The sequence below is a fragment of the Gopherus flavomarginatus genome, chromosome 2 (genome assembly GCF_025201925.1).
Source record: "Gopherus flavomarginatus isolate rGopFla2 chromosome 2, rGopFla2.mat.asm, whole genome shotgun sequence".
NCBI lineage: Eukaryota > Metazoa > Chordata > Testudines > Testudinidae > Gopherus > Gopherus flavomarginatus.
Genome location: NC_066618.1, coordinates 117,181,846 through 117,193,917, shown reverse-complemented (window position 1 = coordinate 117,193,917; position 12,072 = coordinate 117,181,846). Strand labels below are relative to the sequence as shown.

General features: G+C 39.6%; 1 protein-coding gene across 3 annotated transcripts in view; it reads left to right on the top strand.

The window, feature by feature from the left end:
* Positions 1 to 9,547, top strand: part of TPPP (tubulin polymerization promoting protein) — a 126,777-nt gene extending 117,230 nt beyond the window's left edge. The window contains exon 6 of one of the 3 annotated variants that reach the window (XM_050938266.1): positions 6,697 to 9,547. In XM_050938266.1, the coding sequence (XP_050794223.1) occupies positions 6,697 to 6,891 (195 nt within the window). In that variant the 3' untranslated portion in view covers positions 6,892 to 9,547. The remainder of the gene's footprint in view (positions 1 to 6,696) is intronic. The other 2 variants (XM_050938264.1, XM_050938265.1) reach the window with 2 other exon arrangements.
* The last annotated feature ends 2,525 nt before the right edge of the window (positions 9,548 to 12,072 follow it).

Here is a 12,072-nt window from a genome sequence, read left to right as displayed (position 1 = left end):
CGCCATGGCCCCCCTGCCTAGAAGCCAGACCCTCTGCTGGCTGCTTCCTGGGCGCAGCACAGTGTCGGAACAGGTAGGCACTCTAGCCTGCCTTAGCCAGGCAGCACCACTGAGGGGACATTTAACATCCTGGTCGGTGGTGCTGACCAGAGCAACCCAGTGTCTGACATGTCGCAATTCAGTACTGGGTCGTGACCCAAACTTTGAAAAATGCTGAACTAGACAATTAGAGAAATGAGGAAGAGTTGCTAAATTGTAGGATGTAGCTGTTTTATTACATCTATTGCTATCTACCACACTTTACAGAGAGTATTGCTCTGGCAGTGAAAACGGGTTTGATCCTTGCCGGTGAAGTATGGACCTTTTTGTTGATGTGCATTAGACCTGGCACTGGGGTTCTATGAGGTAACAATAGAAAAATGTGTAGATGCCTGGGAAAATAAGTCATAAAATGAAGAAAGTTCCCAAATAAATGACTGGCAACTTCTGAAAACAAATGTAGCACTATTGTTTGTAACGTTGACATTGGAGACATTCTGCACTGATGTACGCCTTCTGAAGTCCCAGTGAAACCAATGGGGTTAAATTAATTATACATCTGCTCAGAAATTGACTGTATGTGTGTGTTCCATCCTAACTTCAGCAATCCCAGGACTTGAATTCAATTATATGGATAAGTCTATTAAACCTTTACTTGTCACTGCTGTTCATGTTGTGGGGGGGGAGAGAGAAAGTTGGAGCATGTCATTTTTTATCCAACTCTTTGAGATGTGCCCTTACAACCCATCAGAACTGAATTCTGTCCTGAAGACTAATCTGCTGAAGTTTAAGGAAGTCACCTAAAATGTAGAGGGTGTCTCATGACGTGAGAATGTGTAACATGTAAAACCGAAGTTCAGCAAAGTAAGCAGAGATGAAGATGAGGCCAGTGCTATACAATGTGTGTGTTTTAAAATAGGGACCGTGGTCTTAACTTCACACTGAAAAGATTGTCTCTTGCATGTGGATTATTTCTGTTTACAAAACAAACAGCCTTAATTGTTGGTAGCATCCTGTGGTGTGTTGGTTAAGAACTATTTTAGCAACAATGTTCTATAAACACATTTGAGAAAAACCTAAGTTTACCCCTTTGACTACTTACTAATAAGCTTTGCTTTTTGCAAGTTTCCAGCCCCTACAGCTGCTTCCAGTGTCTGGGGAGATTGAAGGATACTTCGGCAAGCATCACAGCTTGATTAACTTTTTTTCTACTTACTTGGGGGTCATTCGCTCATCCCACAGACCATACAATCTGCTCTGGCTTCTTTATTTTTTTTAATAGGCTTGGGTCAGCACTGTCCAAATGGGGGAGATGCTTGTAGCAGGAAGCTCCTGGTTCTCACTTACAGAGAGGAAATTAGGCACCTATAAATAAACCTAACCAATAAATGCCCCAAATGCAATTTTGTCTTACAACCTGCCCTTTGCTGATATGCTGCTGCAACTGTTGTTCTGAGCAGCCAAGGGGCTGAGATGAGGGATTCTCCCCTCCACTTCCAGCCTATATAACAGATGGGGACACATGCTGTTGCTCACCAATTGCCTAATTTAGCTGTTCCTTATACTGAAAATCATGCGTCTGTGGGTGGTGGAGGATGGAGAGGAAAGGGCCATGTGCTTTGCACCAAAGCCCTGACTAACCCTTTGCTCACACCTGTTGCAAACTCCATGCTCTGTGTAATTACATTGGTATTTTAAATTATTTTTTGGCAATTATCAGTGTTTTTTGGCCCACTGAAACCTTCACAGCAAGTGATGTGGGGGCTGGAGGGGAGACTTGACTATACACAGGAGCCTGGGTACTCCCCAGTAAACTGGTCCTGAATTCTGCAGCAAGAACCCCCGGCTTCCGGCTGCTGCTGACAGGCATGTCATGTCCTGAGAGTGCTGCATTTGCAGTAGGTGCTAATGTATTGTGGATGTGCTGAAACAGCTCTACAAATAGCACACATGTATGCAAGCATTCTACATGCAGTGCAAGGTGGATATGGACGCCAGCCCACACAACAATCTTGTTCTTACAATCCCATTTCAAAAACACTATGGGTGTTCTGCCTGGAAGAAAGCAAAACTGGGTTATTCGCTACAAGGAAATTAACAAGCTAACTCTGTGGCTGAGGTCTAGCATGTCTCCCACACCAGTCAGCTGTGAATTAGGACAGCTGCAGCAGTGGACGGTTGTGGTCAGCATTAATACAAGTAGCTGTGGAGTATCTAAGCTGCCCACACTCCAGCATGTGACTGTCTATATACAGAGTACATGCCAGATACAGTAATGCTTTGGGTACATATTAACCACAGTAAGATCCTTGTTGGGCATCAGGCCAAGAGTCCAACTCTGCCTTGTTGTCTGAGCTTATTCATTTTATTATACTTTGGTTTTGTCTGGTTGTGCAGCTAAGGCGAGTGCTGATGGGGGTGTATTTCCTACCATCACTGTGACTGCAGTGTACTGGAGATCAGTGATAAATCAGGACAAACAAAATAAAGCCCCATATAAAGTACTGCCATGTCAAAACAAACCAATAAAATATACATATTTGCAAGAGTGGCACTTCTTCCCAGCCATTCATTTTCATTTCTGTATGAATCCAAGGGTGAAGTGGAGCTTTACCCCTGGATTCATATAGGGTAAAGCTCAAAAAAAGCTCCAAAAAGGGCCCAGATATCTTTCAACATTATTTGAGAAATAAATACTCCAGAAGCCTCATTCCTGCAGCTCTTACCAACGTTTTCTGTAATGTTGGCCTATTCCATATGACCTAACCCTTCTGCCCCAAAACCAAGCCCCAAAGTTGCACTGTAGAACATCTTATTCTGTGTACTGGTGCTGAAAGCCTGTCATGTCTCCCCAGTATAATTAGTAAAGTCATAAGTATAAAAAAAACTGCAAACATGATGTTTGCCACAATCAGCACATACAATGATCCCATTGTGTAGGTGGGTGTGCTAGTTTGTGTGGGAGTTGTATTGTTTTGGGAGAATTGTGTTGATTTGTGCGGATGGCAGTTGGACCAAGTAAACAACCACCTGTGCAGTCTTCCTCATATGATCAATGAAATTGTTCCATGCAAACTAAGTGTAGAGTAAGGGTGGTGATGGTTGAGCTACCTCTGATCTCACAATGGTCTGATTCTTGACATGGCATAGCTCCATGCCTTCCTGTAGCTGTACACTGCACAGGTATAATTCATAAAGTCAAAATGGCTGAAAACTTAAAAAGTGGACAATAGCAGACAAGGGATCCCAGTGATTGAACCTGGTGGTATTCTGAACAGAGAGCTCTGAACCACACTTGCTGCAGTTTCCATCATTTCAAAGTGGCTCAACAGACATTTCAGGTGTGTTGGGTTTGTTTGCAGGGAGGGGAGGGGAGAAGTATAAATTGGTTTATTCAATATCTAACAAAAAGTTAACATTTTTTAAGGCCACCTCCATTATGTTGTTGTTATGTTGTATGTCTCCATCAAATGTCATTAGTGTAAAGCAAAATATAATTTGGAAACATTCAGTTTCGTTATTTAACTGGTGATGGGGGCAGGTTGCTCTCAGTGGTGGAGGGTCCTTGACATTGGAGTCCATATCTGCCTTCAGTGTTTTCAGGGTTCCTTCCCCACTCTGAACTCTGGGGTTCAGATGTGAGGACCTGCATGAAAGACCCCCCTAAGCTTATTTTTACCAGCTTAGGTTAAAAACTTCCCAAGGCACAAATTCCTTTCTAGGCTTAGTATTGCTGCCACCACTAAGTGATTTAAACAAACATTTAGGGAGGGCCACTTGGAGCCCTACCTTCCCCAAATACCCCCCCGAGCCCCTACACCCCCTTTCCTGGGGAGGCTTGAGAATATATCCTCACCAATTGGTACAGGTGAACACAGACCCAAACCCTTGGATCTTAAGAACAATGAAAAATCAATCAGGTTCTTAAAAGAATTTTAATTAAAGAAGAGGTAAAAGAATCACCTCTGTAAAATCAGGATGGTAGGTACTTTACAGAATAACAAAAGACTCAAGAATGCAGAGGATTTCCCCTCTAGGCAAAACCTTAAAGTTACAAAAACGGGGATAAACCTTCCTTTTAGCACAGGGAAAATTCACAGGCTAAAACAAAAGGTAATCTAATGCATTTCTTTTCTAATATTACTATTTCAGCAAGACTAGATGCTTAGTTCAGATATACTTAAGAAGATGTAATTTCCCCACCTGGTTTCTTGGCTGGCTCTGAGAGAAACAGACCAAAACCTTCCCCCAAAGATTTGAAAGTATCTTCTCCCCTTATTGGTCCTTTTGGTCATGTGTCACCCAGGTTATCTGAGCTTCTTAACCCTTTACAGGTAAAAGAGGAATTAACCCTTTATAGGGTAAAGAGGGATTTTATGCTACCCTTAGCTGTATGTTTATAACAGGTGTACTAAAACCTGAGTGTGTTGACCTTTAGGACAAAGTGAAAGTAGTGCTTTTCTTCTCTCGGCCCTCTTGACAAAGGGGGGTACGTATTTGAGTTGTGTTGTATTTAATGGAAGTTGCTTGTCTGTTTTCACCATGTGTTATAAAAACCTGCTAATGTGACCAGGTAGACGGGTCAAATTTTTTCTAACAAAACTATTTTGTGGATAAATTGTTTTTTTTTTCTTTATTAAACAAACAAAAAAAAATCAAAAAATTAAAAAAATGGAAAACAACTTTGGGGGTATTTTGGGATCGTGGTGGAGGCAGGGGGTTGTGATTTTCTTCTGTTCTTATAGGTTTTTATACTGCACTTATTGCTGTTGTATCTGAGTGCCTTCCAGTAGTGCATTAATCAGTGTGATTACACATCTGTTTTGTTGTTTGTTCTCTCATCTGCTCCCCAGAGGAAGAAGCATGTGTGATGGAGTGTCTTGTTTTGGTGTGGTGGTAGTGGTGGTGTTAAATGTACCTGTTGCTGTGTGTTTATATTAGAGAAGGTGAATGGTGAGGTTGTGATGATGTTTAGTTCCTGGGAGAGTTCATCCCATGATCTGAGATCACCCCTGGAGAAGGTTCTGTTTCCTGCACAGAAAAGCTTTACTCTTGTTGTGAGTTTCATTGTACCAGAGAAGAGTAATTGTCAGTTACGGCCGGCAGCCTTTTAGATATACCGAGCCCAGACCAGGGCACTTTGAAGATAAGGACTGAGACTTAGAACTTGATCAGAAATTCTCTGGGAAGCCAGTGTAGAGAGCAGACGACAAGTCTGGTGTGCTCTCAGTCATCTGTGTAACTGAGGACGTGCACTGCAGCGTTTTGTGCTAGTTGAAGTTTCCTAAGGGCTGAAGATATATTGCATTGCTGAAGTCTAGACAAGAGGTGGGGTTTTTTTGGTGTGTTTTTTTTATCAGTTTTATTCCCAATGTTATCAAAATTATTATCAACATTGGTTTGCTGAAAACTGGGTTTAGATTAAAAAAATCAAAAAACAAATTTAAGTCTTTCAAAAACTGCAAACAGAAACAACTTTGAAATTATGAAATCTTTCATGAATTTTTTTTTATAATTTTTTTTACCAGAATGTGTTTCATGTCAAGAATCTTTTTGAGTATTTTGTAAATCAAGAAAGAAACATAAAAGACAGCAAACAATTGCATGTTAACCATTATCTTTTGTCCTGAAGGTTGCTTTATCTCAAAGAAAGTACTTTCTTTCCCCTAACATGCACTGGACCACATAAAAATAGTATTGGCACTTTGTCTTTAAAATACAGTATAAACAATTACTAATACTGCAACACCCACGTGATCAATGTACAACAATGCTTGCTAATCTATCTCATCTTAGTGCCGGGGCATCAACTGACAGCACCGAAGTTGTCACACCTTCTCTGTCTTCTGTCACAATGCAAAAAACACAGAGGTGTAAACTGCGTGTTTGTATTTTTTCCTCTTCTCCTCTGACTTGACTTTAAATCTACAAAACTAAATTGTCAAAGATGGCCACTATCTCACCTCTGTTTCTGGTCAAAAATGAAGTTCTCATGATCCTATATGGCTTTGTGAAATACCTTTTTCTCTCCTTTCATCCTAGCTGTTGAGTAAAAGCCAGGTCACCTATTTTTTGCCAAAAAATGTGGTTTTAGTGGTACTCCCGCCCCCTTTTGCCCAGTAGCCAGAGCACTCACTTAGGGTGTGGGAGACTGAGGTTCTCCTAGTCTCATATGGAGCAGGGATTTGAACCCAGGTCACCTATCTCCCAGGAAACTACCCTAACCATTGGGCTATGGGATATTTTGGGGCAGAGCTCTCTCAATCTGTTCCGCTGAAGCTTTTCTACTTTTTAAAAAATAATTATGTACTAGGCCAGAAAGTGTGTGACTCCATAGCCTGATGGTTAGGGCACTTACCTGGATATTCACTGGAGTAGGGACATGAATTCAGATGTTTCACCCTCCTCACTCGAAATCTGGAGCCACTTTTGAAAATGTTGGCCTTCATGCCAAAAGCCATTCTGTACTCTAGTTTGTAACTAATGAAGTAATTACATCCAGTGCCACAAAACTAACATTTCTCATTTATGTTCGGTCTCTTAAAATGTATCACTACTCTGCAATTCCGATATCAACAGTAGTTAATGATTTATAATGTTAAAAGTAGTTTACTTTTCATTGAAAAGTATTTTCTTGTGTTGTCTTTTTCCCAATAGAAAACCATTTCATCTCCAACTGTATCACGACTTACAGACACGTCAAAATTCACTGGTTCCCACAAAGAGAGGTTTGATCCAAGTGGGAAAGGAAGAGGCAAAGCAGGACGAGAAGACCTGGTTGATGCGTCGGGCTATGTGCCTGGGTACAAGCACGCAGGCACATATGATCATAAAGTACAAGGAAGCAAGTAAGCCTGGGGAGTTTAAAAAGAGAGAGAATATACCTGTAAGAATGATGTAGATGAATCCACATGTTTCAGTTATCGTGAATGCGAAGACTATGTTGGCGAGAAGTGTTTTCAGGAACTGGAACTGATTTCAACATCTGCTGAGATACTTGCAGCACAGCAACACTTCATTACATTCCTCATGCTTACATTGGCAACAAATAGAAAATACAAAGTTGTTGAGCTTTAGACAAGAAACTAAATGCAAGGGCTGTTCTACCACACTTTGTCAATACTGGTAAAAGATCTCAAACATTCCTAAACATCCAGTTCTTTCTTGGGTATAGAAGAAAAACGCTCTCCAGATAGTTGAAAAGAGGGTCATTGTAAATCTTCCTGTGATAGCAGCCTTTCCGAAGAGCACCCCAATATTTATGTAGTGTGATTTGAATACTTATTTATTTGAAAATGTCTTAAAGAGGATCCAGCTCTGCCCTCAAAGACAAAAATTCAGTATTGTACTAGTGGGCAGTAAATGGCTGTAATATACAGGTTGCTATCCTGAAAAGAAATAGATTTTCCTACACCATTTGTAAACTTATTCCTCCTTGCTGAGCCTATTTAGGTTCCAATTTATTTGTCAGCAGAAAGATGTGGAAGACACTAGCCCTCGTTTCCTTACCCCTCAAAGCCTAGGACTTCTCAAAACCAATACTGTACTTCCTGCAAGTTACCACGTGTATTGGTAGCATGATTCTAACTGAAACTACAGGACATAAAAGGCGCTAATGTACTAACATGATATATAGAGGAACTAGATATATTGCTAAGGAAGTCTTGATGGAAATATCAATCTTGGTTGCAATCTGGTTTTTGGTTTGCACAGTGGAAGTGAAGGGGGCATTATGATGGATTATACTTTTTAAATTTTTAAGTGTGAACTAAATACGACTGATCAGATTTTCATCGAGCTAGGCACATATTCTCAGGCACATGTACACACACGCACAGGCACCTGCTCCTTTTAAGTTCTGACTGAGTTAAGGAAGGTCTGTGACAACTCTGAAATACATAAGTTCATGTAAGAACTAAATTATCACCACAAAGTAGTAATTTGTTAGTCCATTATTCACAACTAGATGCGTCTCACGCCCTCTAAAGATACATTACTAAAGTTAGCTAACTGATTTGTTAAGCGTTCTATGTTTGAAGGTAGGGGCTCTATTCTCTTATTTGGACTGTCCAGTGAAAGTCAGGAATAATTATTTGAAGGCAATAAATTTCCACAGGTTTAGAGCTGCTGTAAGAGGAGAATCAGGACCAGTCTTAATGGTTTAACAAACTGGCCACTAAGTATCCCATATGGCCCACATAACAAGTGGTATTAATTGATAAATCATTGAAAAACCTCATTTGATATTGCTTAAAAAGTAAGGAGAAATATCCATACAGAGAAAGTGCAGGGGCTCATTAGCTGATCTCTATATTCTACATGTGGTTATTTATATTCCACAAAGCAGAATAAGCACCACAATGTATAATATAAGATGACAAAAGAGGACTTTTAGTTGGGTATTTGATAACCGTTTAAAATTCTGCTTTGCTTTCTATTGAATGGAGTTCAAGCATTAACTTTATAACTCCAGATAGTACAGGTTAATCACCTCTGTTGCCTCTCTGCCACCATCTGTGTCAGGGTTCTCATGTATACAGAACAGCTGGCTTTAGTGAGCTACTTACATATAGTAAGCAGTAACATATGCTAGTTTTTCGTGCAGGCCAACACCCTGTATTTGGCACATGTCCAGACACTGAACACAGGTTCTCAGCCTTCGAACAGATTGTTTTTTGTTTTCTGCTGACTTTCTATAGAAGTCTTTTCTGTAACTTTGCCACCACTGACCTTTCAAACCAAAACATGAACGTGAAACCAAAATAACAATAATAAACAAAAGGAAGAACTCTTTCATGGGCTTGGAATTTTTTGTTTGTTTTGATTGTTGGTTTTCAGGAGAGAGGGAAGTCTGCCCAACCCAGTGCATGCTTTTAAAAGGTCTTGTTTGTGTTCTTCCCCCTTTAAGCCCTCCTTGGTGGCTCTGGTTACCTGACACAATTTTAGAGATACACCAGGACTGTCAGAGTGTGGAAGTATTTGTTTGTGAAGCCTTTCCAAGTGTTTCAAAGTTATCCACTTTTCCTGAACACTCCAGTTCCTGGAAAAGGAAAGGTTAGTTATCCATTTACACATCATACTGGCTACCTGCCTTCCCCTTCAAGGAGAGGTAATAGCACAAACCCACCTTCAGATATTTGTTATGGCCATATTATTCCAGAAAAGCAGTGGAACACAGAGTAGCTGGTAAAGTGCAGAGAATACATTCCTTCCTGAAATGTCCCATAAAGCTACAAATCTGGATAGTGCTCAAGGACAGTCATTTTACAACAACAAACAGATGTGTAACAAACCTTGAATTATTTGTAAAACACTATCAAAGCTGAATATTGCAAAGTTCACATTAGGGCTGTCAATTAATTGCAGTTAACTCGAATGATTACCTCAAAAAAATTCATCGTGATTAATCACACTGTTTAATAAATTTCAGATGGTATTCTGTCCATTAATATTTTTGGATGTTTTTCTACATTTTCAAATACATTTATGTCTATTACAACACAGAATACGAAGTGTACGCTGCTCACTTTATATTTTTTTATTACAAATATTTGCACTGTAAAAATGATAAAAGAAATAGTATTTTTAATTTACTTCATAAAAGCACTGTAGTGCAATCTCTTTAATCGTGAAAGTCTAACTTACAAATTATATATTTTTTGTTTTGTTACATAATTGCACTCAAAACCAAAACTATGTAAAACTTTAGAGCCTACAAGTCCACTCAGTCCTACTTCTTGTCCAGCCAATCGCTAAGACAGACAAGTTTGTTTACATTTACAGGACATAATGCTGCCCTCTTCTTCTTTACACTGTCACCTGAAAGTGAGAGCAGGCATTTGCATGGCACTTTTGTAGCTGGCATTGCAAGGTATTCACGTGCCAGATATGCTAAACATTCAGATGCCCCTTCATGCTTTGGCCACCATTCCAGAAGATATGTTTTCATGCTGATGATGGTGGTTTAATGCCTTTTTTTAAATTAAATTTGTGACTGAACTCGTTGGGGGAGAATTGTATGCCTCCTGTTTTGTTTTACCAGCATTCTGCCATATATTTCATGTTATAGTTGTCTTGGACGATGACCCAGCACATGTTCATTTTAAGAACACTTTCACAGCAGATTTGACAAAATTCAAAGAAGGTACTAATGTGAGATGTCTATAAATAGCTACAGCACTAGACTCAAGGTTTAAGAATCTGAAATGCCATCCAAAATCTGAGAGGGATGAGGTATGGAGCATGCTTTTAGAAGTCTTAAAAGAGCAACACTCAGATGCGGAAACTACAGAACCTGAACCACCAAAAAAGAAAATCAACCTTCTGCTGATGGCATCTGACTCAGGTGATGAAAATGAACATGCGTCGGTCCACTCTGGTCTGGATTATTATCAAGCAGAACCCATCATCGGCATCGATGCACGTCCTCTGAAATGGTGGTTGAAGAATGAAGGGACATATGAATCTTTAGTGCATCTGGCATATAAATATCTTGTAATGCTGGGTACAAAAGTGCCATGCAAACGCCTGTTTTCATTTTCAGGCGACAGTGAAAACAAGAAGCAGGCAGCATTATCCTCCAGCAAATGTAAACAAATTTGTTTGTCTGAGCGATTGGCTGAAGTAGAACTGAGTGGACTTGTAGGACCTAAAGTTTTACATTGTTTTATTTTTGAATGCAGTTATTTTTTGTACATAATTCTACATCTGTAAGTTCAACTTTCATGATAAAGAGATTGCACTACAGTACTTATATAAGGTGAATTGAAAAATACTATTTCTTTTTTACAGTGCAAATATTTATAATAAAAGATGTGAGCACTGTACACTCTGTATTGTGTACAGGAGTTCCATGTTTGGAGTGAGTGCCGGTCCGGACCCTAAGGCTAGTGGGTGCAACTCATAGTTACCTGCTGACAAGGAACAGAAATATTGAATTACTCTTTGTTGCATCGACAAGCTTGATAGCACCAACAACACTATCACTATAGTTACTGCACACTACTTCTGGTGTAGAAATAGGCTTTGCAGAATTCGATTTTTATTTTTTTTCCTAATTTCATCAGATATCAGTATTTTAAAGCATTTTTTTCCCAATTTTTATTGATTTTTAAATTTTTCCAGTTGGGGGTGGTCAGACAATTATTTAATGACAGTTGATGTTGCAAGTCAAAAAAGGTAGCTTTGCAACTGTTAAAACACAAATTGTAAACATCATATGTTGTAATATGATGTCGTAATACACAAAGTAAATATCCTTAAATCAAATTCTAGTAAATTCTCAAGCAGCATTTTTCTTACGCTGCCTATTGTAACTTTAATGATTATCTACGGAAATATTTTCTGTTGGTCCGTGTGTGCGATGACATGGACGTTTATCAACATATAAAGATAAAAATTGAATCCTTCCTAGCCCACCAAAATTCCTACCAAAAGAAACATGTCCTATAAGGGCCTTATCCAAAGACCACTGAAGTCAATGGAAAGTCTCCTACTGACTTCAATGGGCTTTGGATCAGGCCTTAAGAAAATAACACCGACAGCAACATTATAGGTTGACAGAAGCATTTATATATTTCCTTTTAAAATGTTAAATGCATATTTATTTTAATATTTTTTCAATTGTCAATTTTTAAAAGCCAAAAAGAACAGGTGAAGAAGTTACTTTAAAATGAGGGTGAAGAGGGGAGATAGTAGGAAAGAAAATCTTTTGTGATGGGTCTTTTCTCTGCTGCTAAGTGGAGGTGAGAACACAAAACAGTGACACTTTCTGAGATTCAGTGTCTGCCTAGCCCTTACAAAGGTGCTCAGTGTGGGAAGGATGCAAAGAGCCTGCCCCTTGTGTAGCCTGCACAAGGGCCAGGCACAGTTGCAGCCCCGGCACTCGGAGAGCAGGGTGTGCAGAGGATAACAGTAATATGTGTAGGAGGCAGCAAGCTGCACCCCATTAAGCAGTGTAGTCGAAGGTGTGCTTCTATTGTACATCATTACTCTAGGCTGGGTAAATGGCACGGTCCCTAGTCAGGATTTGTG